Source organism: Hippichthys cyanospilos, chromosome 17 (assembly GCF_059441005.1).
Source record: "Hippichthys cyanospilos isolate Australia breed blue-spotted pipefish chromosome 17, RoL_Hcya_1.0, whole genome shotgun sequence".
In the NCBI taxonomy this organism is placed as follows: Eukaryota; Metazoa; Chordata; class Actinopteri; order Syngnathiformes; family Syngnathidae; genus Hippichthys; species Hippichthys cyanospilos.
The window spans coordinates 4,878,141-4,892,206 of record NC_142385.1 but is presented as its reverse complement, the minus strand read 5'-3'; the positions used below and the strand labels follow the sequence as shown (position 1 = coordinate 4,892,206).

The 14,066-nt window shown below is 37.1% G+C and overlaps 1 protein-coding gene across 2 annotated transcripts in view; it reads left to right on the top strand.

Annotated features, from left to right (window-relative positions):
* The window catches only part of rbfox3a (RNA binding fox-1 homolog 3a), a 484,791-nt gene that overhangs the window by 271,688 nt on the left and 199,037 nt on the right, over positions 1-14,066 (top strand). Inside the window, exon 8 of one of the 2 annotated variants that reach the window (XM_088438810.1) lies at positions 9,976-10,097. In XM_088438810.1, the coding sequence (XP_088294936.1) occupies positions 9,976-10,097 (122 nt within the window). Of the gene's footprint in view, positions 1-9,953; positions 10,098-14,066 lie in introns of those variants that run through there. The other variant, XM_088438809.1, reaches the window with a different exon arrangement.

Below are 14,066 nucleotides of genomic sequence, written 5' to 3'. Positions count from 1 at the left end.
ACGTGAAACCTCAAATATACACTTGCAGAGAAGGACTATCTGTGTTGATCCAGATTAACTGACCTGAAGTTGCTTCAATTTTTAGGTTTTTTTTTTCTGGTTTTTTGAGGCTTCACGTCATAAAGTACTTGAAAAAATAAAGTACGAAAAATGCGGATCCACTCGTCAAATGGTGGGTTTCCATCAATGACGTGCCAACATCCAAACCCACCTCAGAACGGATTATGGTCGAGTACCGAGGTACCACTGTATGTATTATATAACTTTAAGACAACAACTTCATATTCATTTTTCTTTTTTGATAGTCGAAAATAGTACAAGCACAACATCACTATTAATCAGAAAACATTAACATTAATAATATTTTTTAAATTTTTGCATTGTGACTCAGTGAGTGACAAGTGTCTAGCTACTGATACAATAAGTTTCACTTACACGATTCATCCTATCAAACGCATTGACAGAAACGTAGATAAAAACAGTGTGGAGTTAAGACATGTGAATGCTAACAAACGAACCAGCAGCGACACATCCGGTGAAACTGGGTGAGTTTTTTTTGTTTTTGTTTTTCACTTGTGCCAGATTGTCATGTCTATAACACTTGAAAAAAAGTCCAGTGATATATATATATATATATATATATATATATATATATATATATATATATATATATATATATATATATATATATATAAAATAAGAAACTCGTGGAAAATGAAGAAAAATAGTTCTGATGTGTTTGGCAACAGGTCAATTCATCGTTCTCCCGTATTGGTGCTGGACGACATTTGTCACCTCAATGACGATAAGTACCCATAAGCCAAAGTAAAAAAGAAATGTGCTTCTTTTAAGATGGAATGACTTTTGGAGTATATGTAGAAAAACAAGCGGTGAAACTGGGTGATATTTTTTTTTCTTTTTCACAACTTGTGTCTACACTGCCATGTCTATAACACTAATTGCTCAAGATATACATAAAAAAATAATAACAAACTTGTTGCAACATGTCAATCATAGATGTATCGTTCTCCTGTATTGGAGCTGGACGACGCTTGTCACCTCAGCTATCCCCTCATAAATGACAGGATGAGTACCCAGAAGCACATTACCTGCCCACACTTATGTTTAAAAATTACTGGACATCATCAGGTCGTACCGTTCACATAAATTATATGAGTTCTGAGCTGCCTTGGGTCATCACAGCACAAGCCACAAATGAGCCCACTTTGGCTGGTTCAGTCCAGGGCCGCAGCTAGGCCCCTGGATTTACTCAGAGCCCCCTTCCTTTCTTCCTCATTCATGACAAAATGTGAGGTATGTGATATAGGTCACTTTAGGAGCGACATCAGATATGCACATGGCGACTCACTGTGTGCATGTCTGACGTTGCTCACGTGGTCCAAAGAATGCTCAGGGAGTTTATGTGAATGCTCAGACGTATTGAGAATTAGAGGGAACATTGTTTACGGGCCAGCCATTTAAAACACACACAAACACACATGCAGACACATACACACAGCAACATTAAAACAGGCAAACCTTTGCAGATGATGATCACTTTCATCTGTTTGGATGTGAACGCCCTCAGATTTTAAAGTATTCAAATCTCAGAGGATCTTCTTACTTGCTATTGGAATTTACTCTCCTGTGGTCATTTAACACTCCCTGAAAGTTTTGGGTCAATATCTTTTTCCTAAGGTTCTAGTTGCTATAGACATTTGAAAGATGAATGTGCCTAAAAACTAGGGGTTTCAGCTTGGCAATATTCAGAGTGCTGTAACTTGGTCAACTATGGAGCTACCGCCATGTAGTACATATCATTTTAAAGCGAGTTAAGTGTAAAGTCAGAATATATCAACGTCTCAATTTTCATTTTCAGAGACATAAGCCTGAGATTCTAAAACCGCATTATGCACAATCCGTAATGCAATATTGCACAGATACCAATACATGAACTCCAGCCTTCAATAACCAATTACATTTTTTGCTTTTCTATTAGTGCAGCATATATTAAATAAACATTGTGCATAGAGAGTGCCACTAGTGTGTATGCCAATTAAGAGCTGTTTTATTAGGCTGCTGTTCACAGCGTCCTGTGTGGGCGTGTGCAAAGTGTGCATGCTTTTACCGGAGGGAAGGTTCGTGAGTGTAATTGAATCATATTACCTCATCCACATGGCTTGTCAAGGCCCTTTTATGATTTGAAGCTTATCCACGAGGGTGTTAAACATTGATTTAGTTCTGTATTGACAAGTTATGTTGGTGCAGAAAAAGCAAATATCCCTCTGAACATAAATCAACAAATAGTTGGTCTTAAGAATGGGAAATTAGGTTTCATGTGCTCATTCTGTTTTGACGTAAATTATAGGGATGGGACAAGATATGTATGAATGGATGAACCGTCGGACGGATGGATGTTTGTACGTATGGGTGTATGGATTGATCCCCCGTCCCTGCAACTTACGTTGACATGCAGCTGTTCTCCTTTTGGTGCATCAAATAAATTGTAAAATGTTTCCACGTATACCCGCAAAGCGACTCGTCATTACTGATCGGTACATTGAATCAGTATTTCTATGCACACTAAATTGTCCTTAGGTGTGCTTGGGTGTGTGAATAGTTGTTCTTCTCTGTGCGCCCTGCAATTGGCTGGCAACCGTTTCAGGGTGTCTGTTAGGTTCATGCAACATAGAACACTTAATAAACAACAAACCAGAAGGAAGATAATTAGCTTTTTCCCACGAGGAGAGTGGATAGGCTCCTGTACCCTCTCAGATCTCCTTCAGGTCCAACTGCACATCTCTCCTCATTTATTCATTTGGCCCTAGTTACAAAGCCCTTGTTGCCCTTAAGGGTTGGGGGAGACAAATGGCAACATGATAAACAATTACTTTGTGATTGTGGCAGCTGTAGGTTTGAGTCCATAATGTGATCTTCTTTCCCAGGAATACAAAGACTGACCCCATGCTGTTTTGCCCTTGGAGATGTACCGTCTCCTCACACATTCTTTACAAACAACTTCAAGAGAAAATATCCATGTCTATCAATATACATTTTGCAAAAACAAACAGGGATAACATTAATAAAATTATTCTATCCACCTACTGCCCGAAGTCACCTGGAATAGCCACCAGCAAGCCTGAAACTCTTATTATTATTCAATATACGAATAATAATAATAATAATAATAATAATAATATGATCACCAGTATTATTATTATTATTATTATTATTATTATTATTATTATTATTATTATTATCGTATTACCTCAGTAGACCCAAAGAATGAACAAAGAGTTCATGAAACTACAGCAATGGAGCATCTTTACAAGGTTGGGGGTTCTGTGGACATGGTTTGTAAATCTTTGCTGCACCGACCTAAGATGCTGTCCTCGTCATATTTGTTTCTAGATGACTGACTGGTAATGGGGAACCACAGCATCTCATCCGTAGGCATTTATTGACCTTTACGATTTTCATCAGCAGTTATTAGTAACAGTGCTGACAAATCCACTGCTTGGCTTGATGGACTGTGAAGCCTTTATTAGGATTTTGGATTTTTTTGATGAGGAGAATAAGTTTAGTTTTCCACTCTGTTTCTGCAAAACACACACGAAGATAACATATGCTAAATGGGAAACTTTGTAAAAGAAACATTTCTGATAAAGGTCTTTTTTATGTTTGTTTTTTTATGTTTGGGCTGTGCAGTCAAGAGTGATTACATTTTGTATGTGTGAATCTACTGAAAGGCACACTGCCTATGACCACACATGGTGGAAAAGAGAAAATGTAAAATTAAGTAAGCACACTGAACGTGAAAAAATAAAACACAATTTCTTCAACACATCAGCCATATTGTTGTAATAGCAAACTGAGAACGTTGTTTTTACGCTGTGCAGCTACTCATGTTGCGTAAATTTGTGGCAGAAACCATCAATTCTGTAAAAATGTCTGTGCAGTAGTATCACAGTACCCATATCCAGTCATATCATAGTTTGCAGAAACTGATTGGTAACATCCAGAAATATAGAACATCACATCCTATATAGTTTGTACTATTTGCTTTTGTGTGGGAAATATTTGTCAGTTTAATGATTTTTAGTAATGTATTATGTGTGTTGGCAAGTGTAATATGATTGTGTTGATCATTTATAATCTCCCTACTGTTTTATTATTATTCTTTCTGGTTGTCTACGTTTTATAATGCATACCTTTATTTATGAGAATGATCAGGAACTTTAAATGTGGTCATGATCATGAGTGTTGTGAATTTATATGTGATGTTTTTGTTTAGTTTTTTGAACTACTGTAAAATGGAGAGTGCTTTATTGTTTGGAATCTCACATGAAACTGAAAAAAACTACATTTGTATGACCATAACATAATTAAGGGAAGGGAAATAATGCTGTACTGTAGATGATGAGATGGTCCACCTTCTTTGTCATAATTTTCTGTTTTGTCCATCCATCTGTCCTACATTCATCCCTCTATCCATCCAGCCATCCATGGAGATATTGAGATGGTCCTCTTTCTGAAATTCATGATTTTCTCTGGTTTGCCCATCCATCCATCCATCCTCTACCATGTAACGTGAGTCAGGTTGTAGGAGCAGCAGATTCAGCAGAGAAGCCGGACTTCCTTCTCCCCTGCCTCTTCTTCCAAAGAGTGTGAGAGGATCCCAAGGGATTCCCAGGCTAACAAGGAGACATAGTCTCTCCAGGGTGTCCTGGGTCATCCCCAGGGCCTCCTGCTGGTGGGACATGCTCACCAGGGAGGTGTCTTGGAGGCATTCTAACCAGATACCTGAGTCACCTTATCGAGATCTTCTCTACATGGAAGAGCAGAAGTTCCTGCCAGATAACCGAATTTCTCACAGTGTATCTAAGAGAGCTCTGACACGCAGCAGAGTGAATTTATTTTGGCAGGGTTCTTGTTCATTCGGTCACAAGCTTTGGGTCGTGACATATACGGAGTATGCATTACAGTAGGTGCTGCAGCAATCTGCCTATTGATCTCGTGCTCAATCCTGCCTTTAATCATGAACAAGACTACAAGATACTTGTAGTATGAACAATACTACAAGAACTCCTTAACTTAGAGCAGAATCTCATCCCTGACCAAGGGCACACCACTATTTTCTGACTAAGGATTATGGTCTCATATTTGGAGGTGCAAATCTTCATGTCAACCTTGTCACACTCCGTTGCAAACATTAATGTAAGTAATCAATGTTGCCACCTTTCTCTATGGATGTTTCTGCATGGCAGATAGACGTTTACTATAAATGCATTTGTCACGGGCCCTCCTTGGACTTCAAACTACTGCAGTACACATGTTTACTTAATTCTTAAATACTTAATCTTATACAGTAATTGTACTGTCATCCATCCCCTTCTCAGCCCATCCCTTTGGCTGTAGTCTCGCAGAGAGTTGCGGTAATATTAGCAGTGCCCGTAAGTCTAATTAGAGTGAAGCCTGTACCTGAACAAACGTGATACAAATCAAAGTTTACTTGAAATGTAATATTCCAATCCCCTTTAATCGGGAAAAATGGGGGATTACTTTCTTGTAAAACCTTAAAAAGCTACTTGCCACGAATTTCTATGTTGTTTGCATGTTATACCCCTGGGCACAAATTGGTATTTCGTGCAAAGGTTAATTGCATTGTTGCCACAGTTAAATATTTTTGTACTTATGTCATACTCTCCATAAACATCATGTCCTGTGCCACTCTTTTAAATGGGGGCAGGCGTTCTCTGCCTCCCATTTCGCATGTGTTTTGTTAACTATGAACTATGAGGTATATCACCGACGATAAGAGGGTACAACCACATTATCTCAAATCATTGCTTTGAAAAGTTTTATCTTGATTGTTTTATAGAGAAAAATCTGTCAATTATTGCATAGACTTTTCACATTCACCGTTGACAATCTTCATGTGTTTAAACATTCAGCACTGTGTCTTCAAATTTTTAGATTAATGCATTACATTAGTGTGCACTGAACCCTCATACACATGAAATGAATATGATATAATGTGAACAATAAACTGACCAATTTACCATGTATTTCTTAAGGCAACAAAGCATTTATTTAGCATCGTAAGAAATTCCTGGTGAATGTGATTTGTGATGGATGTCAATGAAGACGATCCAGGTGGTTTATGAAGGAGCAAAAGTGTTTTTTCATTTTTATTGTTAACTCCAACCTTTTTAGTATCATTACTGATGACTGTCCCTAATCCATAAAATTATTTTGACATCAGCACAAAGCATTTGTGTTGGCAAGAAAAATGAGTGATGTCAGAATTCAATGCTTCCTATGCCATCTTGATGTGTTGCATTTTCTTTGTTACAATCTCTTTGTAGGACTTATGATCGTGTTAACTATAGACTGGGGGTCTATCCATCATCAATGCCCCTATTTTTATCCGCTGATCCATTTTCAACAAGAGAGAGCATGAGAGTGAGAGAGCATGTTAGGTATTAAATTGTATATTTGACATAATTACCTTTTTTTTTCATCTGTGTCCCACAATTATCCCTATAGTTTCCTATAGTGTACTGTTTTAAATATTGCAATGTGGTGTTGACAAGTGGTGTTATGTACAAAGTACATAATTCCAAATTGTCCGTCCCAAAAGCATTCATCTAGTCTGGAGAGACTTGTCTTGGCCATCAAATGGCCTGCACCATGACTTGAATCATGAACCTTGTGATGAGGATTACACGGTAACCACATGATCCACTGTGCCCTAAGCCCCCTAAGGATAGGCTCAACACTATCCAAGACATAGAACAGAAGACCACATGCAAACTCCATGCCTGAGGGCCCTAGTGGCACAGCTATATTAGTACAAGGCTGAAAATCATTGGTTTTGCATCATTGTTTGCTCGGCAAATTTTGCACCTAAGGTAAACACATGCAATCCCTAAACTGAGAACCAAGACCCCGCCGAGGGTACCAAATGGTTCAAGAGTGCCAGGTTTCAGTAAAACAACTGTAATTCTCAGAGTAAGAGTTGACATCGCTTTTAAGTACCTCGCCCTCTTTTACATCAATTTGAGTGAATTTTTCCAAAACGCGATCATAGCCCTACCCCTGACTTTAGTGGTTAGATAGATCATGGCTGTCCAATTCTAACACTTGGTGTGTGTTATTAAAATGACAAAAGTACAGTATTTTTAGACGTATTTCTTCATTGTATATTGAAAAATAGCTGTTATGTGGGTGGGGACAACTCCAAGGCAATGTACACGTGCATGTACTGTAGACGCAAAGGCTGAAACGTATGTTTTAACAATACAATGATTTGACGCACCTGTGTATAAATTTGTTGAAAAGCCCTAAACGTCATCATTACTATCTGACACGCTTCTTCCATTTAAGTTCTGGATGTTCTCTTCCTGTAACTTCTCTTCCCTTCCTACTCATCATATGCGTAAACATCCTCGTTACTCTTACACAGGTAGTCATCCTTGGTCTGGTCAAATTTTTTTTAAATGGATGATTCTGAGATGATTTGCTGATCACCTTACTTGGAGTATTCTCCCAGGGTTTCTTTGCCCAAGGAACGACTATTGTGAGATAGAAGCATGGAATGTTGCCCTTTGCTTTTTCTCCCCCCGCCAGCTGACATCCAAATATCTTGTTCAAGCACACGTCCAAGGGCTGAAGGGAAAAAGTCAAGCCGTTGTATCCTTTTCATTATGCATCAAAGTCCACTGGAAAAATTAGCCAGTCTCGTTGTTGACAAAAAAAAAGAGACAATATGGCGGCACTTGATGAAAGTGCATCTTTTCTGTGCAAACGTTCTAAAAGGGATGCATTCTATATCGAATTAGATGTACAGTGCACCCCCGTGTTACAGCGTCCCTGGCGCACGTTGTTTTCACAATGCGATGTGGAATACTGAGTTTTTTCATCCCCTCTTTATGGTATTTTCCCGGTTTTGCGACAAAAACAACTGACCCTAGGGGCTTGGCTGTATTTGTGTGTTTTTGTAACCATCTTTGGGCATTTTTAGGTAATTGCACTTATTTTCAGTTGCCGTCAATGCCTCCATGCAACGCATCACTCCAATGCTGGTCTGCTATTGGTCGGCGTCTCCTCACAAAGATGGTTGTCTGCTATTGGTCGCCCTCACTCGTTTCAAAATGGCAGAATGGTAAAGCTTTGTTCTATTGCGAGTGGTTACAAAACCCTATTTATAGTGCATTTTATTGCTTAATTCAAACTTGAAAGGGTTAGCCATGGGTCCCAAGCTTGCTAGTTATGTTAAAGATAGAAGTCAGTAGATGATTTACATGGAAATGATGTATATATAATCATTTTAAGCCTGGTAAAATACATAATATGACTTATTTCGCATTTTAATTAATGTTATTCAAACACAGATATGCGGAATAAAATTGGTCTGTTGTGAGTTATGTGGTTTTAAGTCAACCCCCCTAATATGGGGTTTGGATATGGGAAAACAAACTTGACTTGTACTTGCAGGAATGTGATAATTCGTGGTGCATATGGGATAATTGTCATGGTTTAGGCTGCACATAACCCATGGATTGCTGAATAAAATCGGTGCACTCTTGTGAAGGCACAGGTTCAATTGACATTGCTCATTTGCTGTTGGCTGTTTGCTGACTTTTCCATTAGTGTCTGTGTTATCGGTCTAGTCCAGTTTGTTGATTAAGTGAGCATCTATATGAGTTAAGACTGTCTCAATGTTTATGATGGTCATCAAAGCAGGTGGGGAGTAAAGGCTGCTGCTAAATTTGACAAGTAGATCCACGGTTCAGAATCATTGAGACATAAAGGCAGTGGGGTCAAATTATATTTAGCTTATTATAAATCGGATACTAAATTGATCCTGCAGTATATATATTTTTAAAACAAATCACATAATGTATATTTAGATAAGAACATAGGGTTTACCAGGGGGTCTTTTAACTGATGTACCATAGATTTGAAGGCAGCTCTGACTAAACAAACATTCTGGACAGGATGTGCATTCAGCATAGAAGAGACAAACTGGGTGCATTAACCATGGTATGGTTCCCTGAAGTGTGTTTCCCTTGTGGCAGTTTGTTTGGTTTAGTGTGAATGCAGGAATCAATATTTGCCTCTTGTTTGATTGGTTTAAATGCCCCCACCTCTTTGTTTTTGTCTGTGCATGACCTGTGTCATTGCATTATTTAATACCTGCAGTCTAGCTAAAAAAATCTACCTGTAGTGTGCTGATATAATGTCCAGATCAAAAGAAGCATGGGTTTAAACACGTACTGTATATGCATGTTAAAAAAAAGCACTTTTAACTATGGAACAAAATATAACAATGTTATGGTTTCATGTTGAAACCGCCCACCCCCACCCCCTTTTTTTTTTTTTTTTTGCCCAGGGTCTCACAAAAGTACCGTATTTCTCGGAGTGGTCAGGGTTAGAAGCAGGGATTCAGAATGTTCTTTCAAGAAAAGTGAGTGAACAAAGTTCGAAAAGCATTTTCACTAATAGAGTCAGTTCTTCCTTTCCAAACTGTTAGATTGCATAGACAAATGTCAATTAACCTTTGAAGGCCAGATTTTGGGGTTTATCATAATCTGCCGAGTCACCGCAGAGAAAGCTGGTTTGACCATTTTTATGTTATTACTTTTTGTATTATTACTATTGCATCACAATGGAATGGTTCAGAACATTCAGACACATTTTCAGGAATAGGCAGGCATCAAGATTTATGTGGTTGTTTAATTTCACACTTGATGGTTGGGAATACACTCAAGACACCAAACTTCATGTGAATACAAATGATTAAAATGTCACTTTTTCATGAGTTCCCTTTAAAAGGAACCCCCCACCCCCCCAACTTAGAGCTTGTTTTGAAACCCACAATTTTGACTTTTGTAAATTGCATTATTTTATATCCAGTATAGTGCGGTGACAATTGTTGATTGATTTTTATGTATTTATCCTTTTTTGCAGAAACTAAGCCAGGAAGTGGTCTGTGCAAACCGGGAACCATCACCCTCTTTGGGAACGTGCTATACAGTGGGCTCTTTAACGATCACTTCTGGCATTTTGGGGTGCCACTTGTCACCAGACTGGTAAGTTATCGTCTTCGTCTTCTCCTTACCATTCTAAACACCTTGTGTCTGTATGGAAAGTTTCTTGTGTTTACATGGCATTTGTTGTGTCGCCAACAAACACGTTTTGAGTATGTTAAATAATGTGACTATGCCTTCAAGGATATTGAATGATGTCCTTTCACCTACACAAATGTAATATTTGTGGTATTTCAATTAAATTTGAATTAGGCTGTAATCACTTGCATGTCACTTGCTGATTGCAAGGCTGTGTTTTATTGAACTGCTGATAAATGTTATAGTTGATTGATATTGATGTTGTCTCCACATACAGCAGAGGATGTATGTGGGCTTGTTTGTGTGGCATACTATAGCAATGTTGTAAGATATCATTAGATTTCCTCTGATAGTCTGATGCAAGGCTTTGTGAAAACATTTGTGAAACATTTGGTGTCTTTTAGTATTATTGTACTTTATTTTGTACCCTTTATATTTGGAAATGTAAGTCTACGTTTGCAAAGTACAGCTAGAATTTCTGCTAGAATTCCCCATGTTTATTTTTAGCACTGTGCATGTCTAAAATGTATCTGATCATATAAAATTAATGAATTGATGTTAGCTATATTTTATTTACACTGCTGTGTATAACACAGCGGCATTTCCCATCCAGAACAACGTTGCAGAGTGTCTTGCAGCTGGATCTTCAAAGTTAACAGCAAGATTCGGAGGGTCATATTTTGTTTTTGTAGCTTTCATTGCGTTGCAGATATTTGGGGTGTATTATGCCAAAGCAGAGAGCAAGGTCATAATCTGCTCACATCAGCTCTTTTAATGGTAATTTTGCTTCAAGACTGCTGTTATTGCTGATGATGATAATCATCATTACCATTATGAGCAGTTGGCTATTTGCTGCTTGGCTGTTTACACTATGAAAATAAATCACTGGGGCATCATGCAGAGTGATGGCTGTGATATGTAGTCAGCTAAGATGTAAAAGAAAGCTGAAATCTCTACCTGTCCTCTTAATTATGGAAACAAAAGGAAAAGTCCTGGTTGCCATGCTGTTTATGATATGATTTTGTAAGTTGCCTTTTTTCTTAAGACAATTAGGCGATTAGCTAATACTGCTGACTGTTTTTATTGATATATTTGAGTTAGTTTGCAGAGAATGCACACATTTGATCATTTTTGTCCAAACATAATAATCATATTTGTACTTTACTTGAAAATTGTTTGTTTCCCGTGTTATTAAGCAGCTTGCAAAATGAGATTTCAATTGGCAAGTTGCTTAATAACACAATTATATGCAATTATATTGATTTTGTAGCCATTAAAAAACAATAATGAAATGATACATTTTACATTTCAACGGTATAGAAACGTCATTTCCTGTTAACGTGTGTGGATGTGTGGGTGTGAGTGTTTTACATATAAATTCAACAGAAAGGAGAATATTTTAGGTTTTGTTACAGGAAGCTAAAACAAAGCTAGTGATGTGTAACAACGATGATGTCTATGTTGTAGAAACTGAAGATTTGCAGTATGTGCAAATCAATGTATTGGAAAGGATAAAGATAGCTAATTTAATTTGAAAAAATATTGAAAAAAATATTCTATAATATTTTAGGGCTCACATTAAAGTTCAGGTGGGGAGATTTTTTGTACAAAAAAAAAAAAAGAGTCAATTCAGAAGCTTTTTTTTTTACTTGTCCCTAATACATTTCAATCAGGTGACTCGGACTTTGAATCAGGTACAAACAAATGTGATCGGGACATACTAACACCATCCCATGATTGCTTGATAGAAGCCTCTTGACATTGTCCGTGTTAAAAAAAAAAACCACAGCACCATCAATAAATGCCATTTATCCCCTTGCACTTTGCACAACGGCAATTTAACAATGGCAGATTAAAAGTTCAGCACTACAACAGGACTTGGATAGAAAATATTGAAGCATCTGTTGAATAGTTAAGTACGAGGATTAAGAGTTGTTCTTTTGAAGAGACGTTTCAGTTAAGTGCTTATATATCACCTACGCTCCCTAGTGGTAACACAAATCCAATCAGGATTTACCGATCCAAGCTGACGGATGGGGAAACGTGGCTAAAAGAGTTGAAGAACATTGGAAAAATCAATACATTAAGCTTTACTAATAAACTCAAAGTTGCTTCAGTTTTTAAAATAGAAAGCTGATGGCGGTTTTGGTTTTTTAATACAGTAGGCTAAGAATTCTACAGTGAATATGGCATGTAGAGCTACATAAGTCAGCGAAGCATTTGGTAAAAAAAATGAAAAGTGATGATGTTTTTCTAACAAGTCTATCAAAATTATTTGTTGACGTTTGTGTTCAGCCACATTTTAAAAGTATATTTCGAAAAAAATAATAATAATACGTTTCCTGTCCTGGGACTACATTTAATCGTAACTGCCACGGTCTCAAAGTGTCTCAAATTTCTAAACTACTAATGATCAAAGTTGCAGGTCAACAGCGTAGAAAATAACCTGCAGTAATTTGTAAAATGGCAACATTAAGATGAGCCGTCAAGAGAGCATTACAGTAAGCGGGCAGAGGGCTGACTCAATACGCTTACTGCAGCACATCAGGGCCACACCGCATCAGCCTTTGGATCAAGTCATTGTCTGTATGGCTGATGCTGATGTCAGTAGCTTTTTTCATTGGCAGCAGTTTAATGGAGAATTGTATGACTGTGTTTATATGAGTTATAGCAAACGCATTCTTCTCAAGTCACCTAAATAATCCCATAAATCAGCAGCACATCAATAATGTTTGAAAGGTTAGAACGTTTGGATGTTTGAAAATGTTTGACAATGACCGCAATGTTACAGTATGAAACTGTATTTAAATTACTGGCAGGTCATCAATTGCAGATGAGCCGAAACCAGCTGACTAGTAGAGATGGTTTAACTACCCTGGACTATTTATATGCGGTGCACAAACAAACAAGCGTTTAAACAGGGATCAGCAACCCAAAATGGTGATAGAGCTATACCGAACCAAAAAACAAACAAACAAACAAACAAAAAAAATCTGTCTGGAGCTGCAAAAATAGTTAAAGCCTTACATAAATAACTGAATTGTTTATTTTCCATGCAGTACATGCATCCTGGCGAGAATGATGCACCATGTGACTACTCTGCTGTAAAATGGTGTTTTAAGTTTAAATTCCATTACAATTGTAATGTATTATGTTTCATTAAAATTTTGGCAAAACAATAAACAAGTCACAAAATGGAACATCGTACTGGGATCCGAACAACAAAACAAAAAAATATCCTTACGCGTCGTTCCAAATATATTCTGAAAAAAAAAAAAAAACAGAAATTAAAACAACAGCTAACTTGTGACTATGCATGTGTTTATGAGAGGATTTTGTTCTTACCTTTTTGGTGTAACTGTTTATATATATATATATATATATATATATATATATATATATATATATATATATATATATATATATATATATATATATATATATATATATATATATATATCACTGGACTGCTTCTCAAGAGCAGGTATGTAAAATTTCTTGTTGTTGGACAACTTTTCATTACAAGGAAAACATGCAGACAATTCTTCTCTTTTTCTTTGAATCCAAACCTAGCAAGCACTTGTGTTTTTTATTTTTATTTTGGGCTCATATGTCAAGTGGATGAGATCTAATCCGCATTTGTTTGAGTTACACCATATGTGTTTAGAATGTTGCTTTTTACACCATCTAAATGATGTTTCAGCGTCAAACGTGAAAAGCAGTGTGCTAAAAACCATCTGCTATTTTTCAAAATGAACCTCGGTCGCAACTAGGCTTATAAAGCGGCGCTCCAAATGGAGCATGTGCTTCTCAAAATAAATTTGAATTAGCGTTGTATCTTCTCGCCCTACAAGCCAAACTGAAAGAAAGGTTTGTCGCAGGCTATGACACAAATCTTCAATGAGAGAAATGTTAATATTCTATATTTGTTTT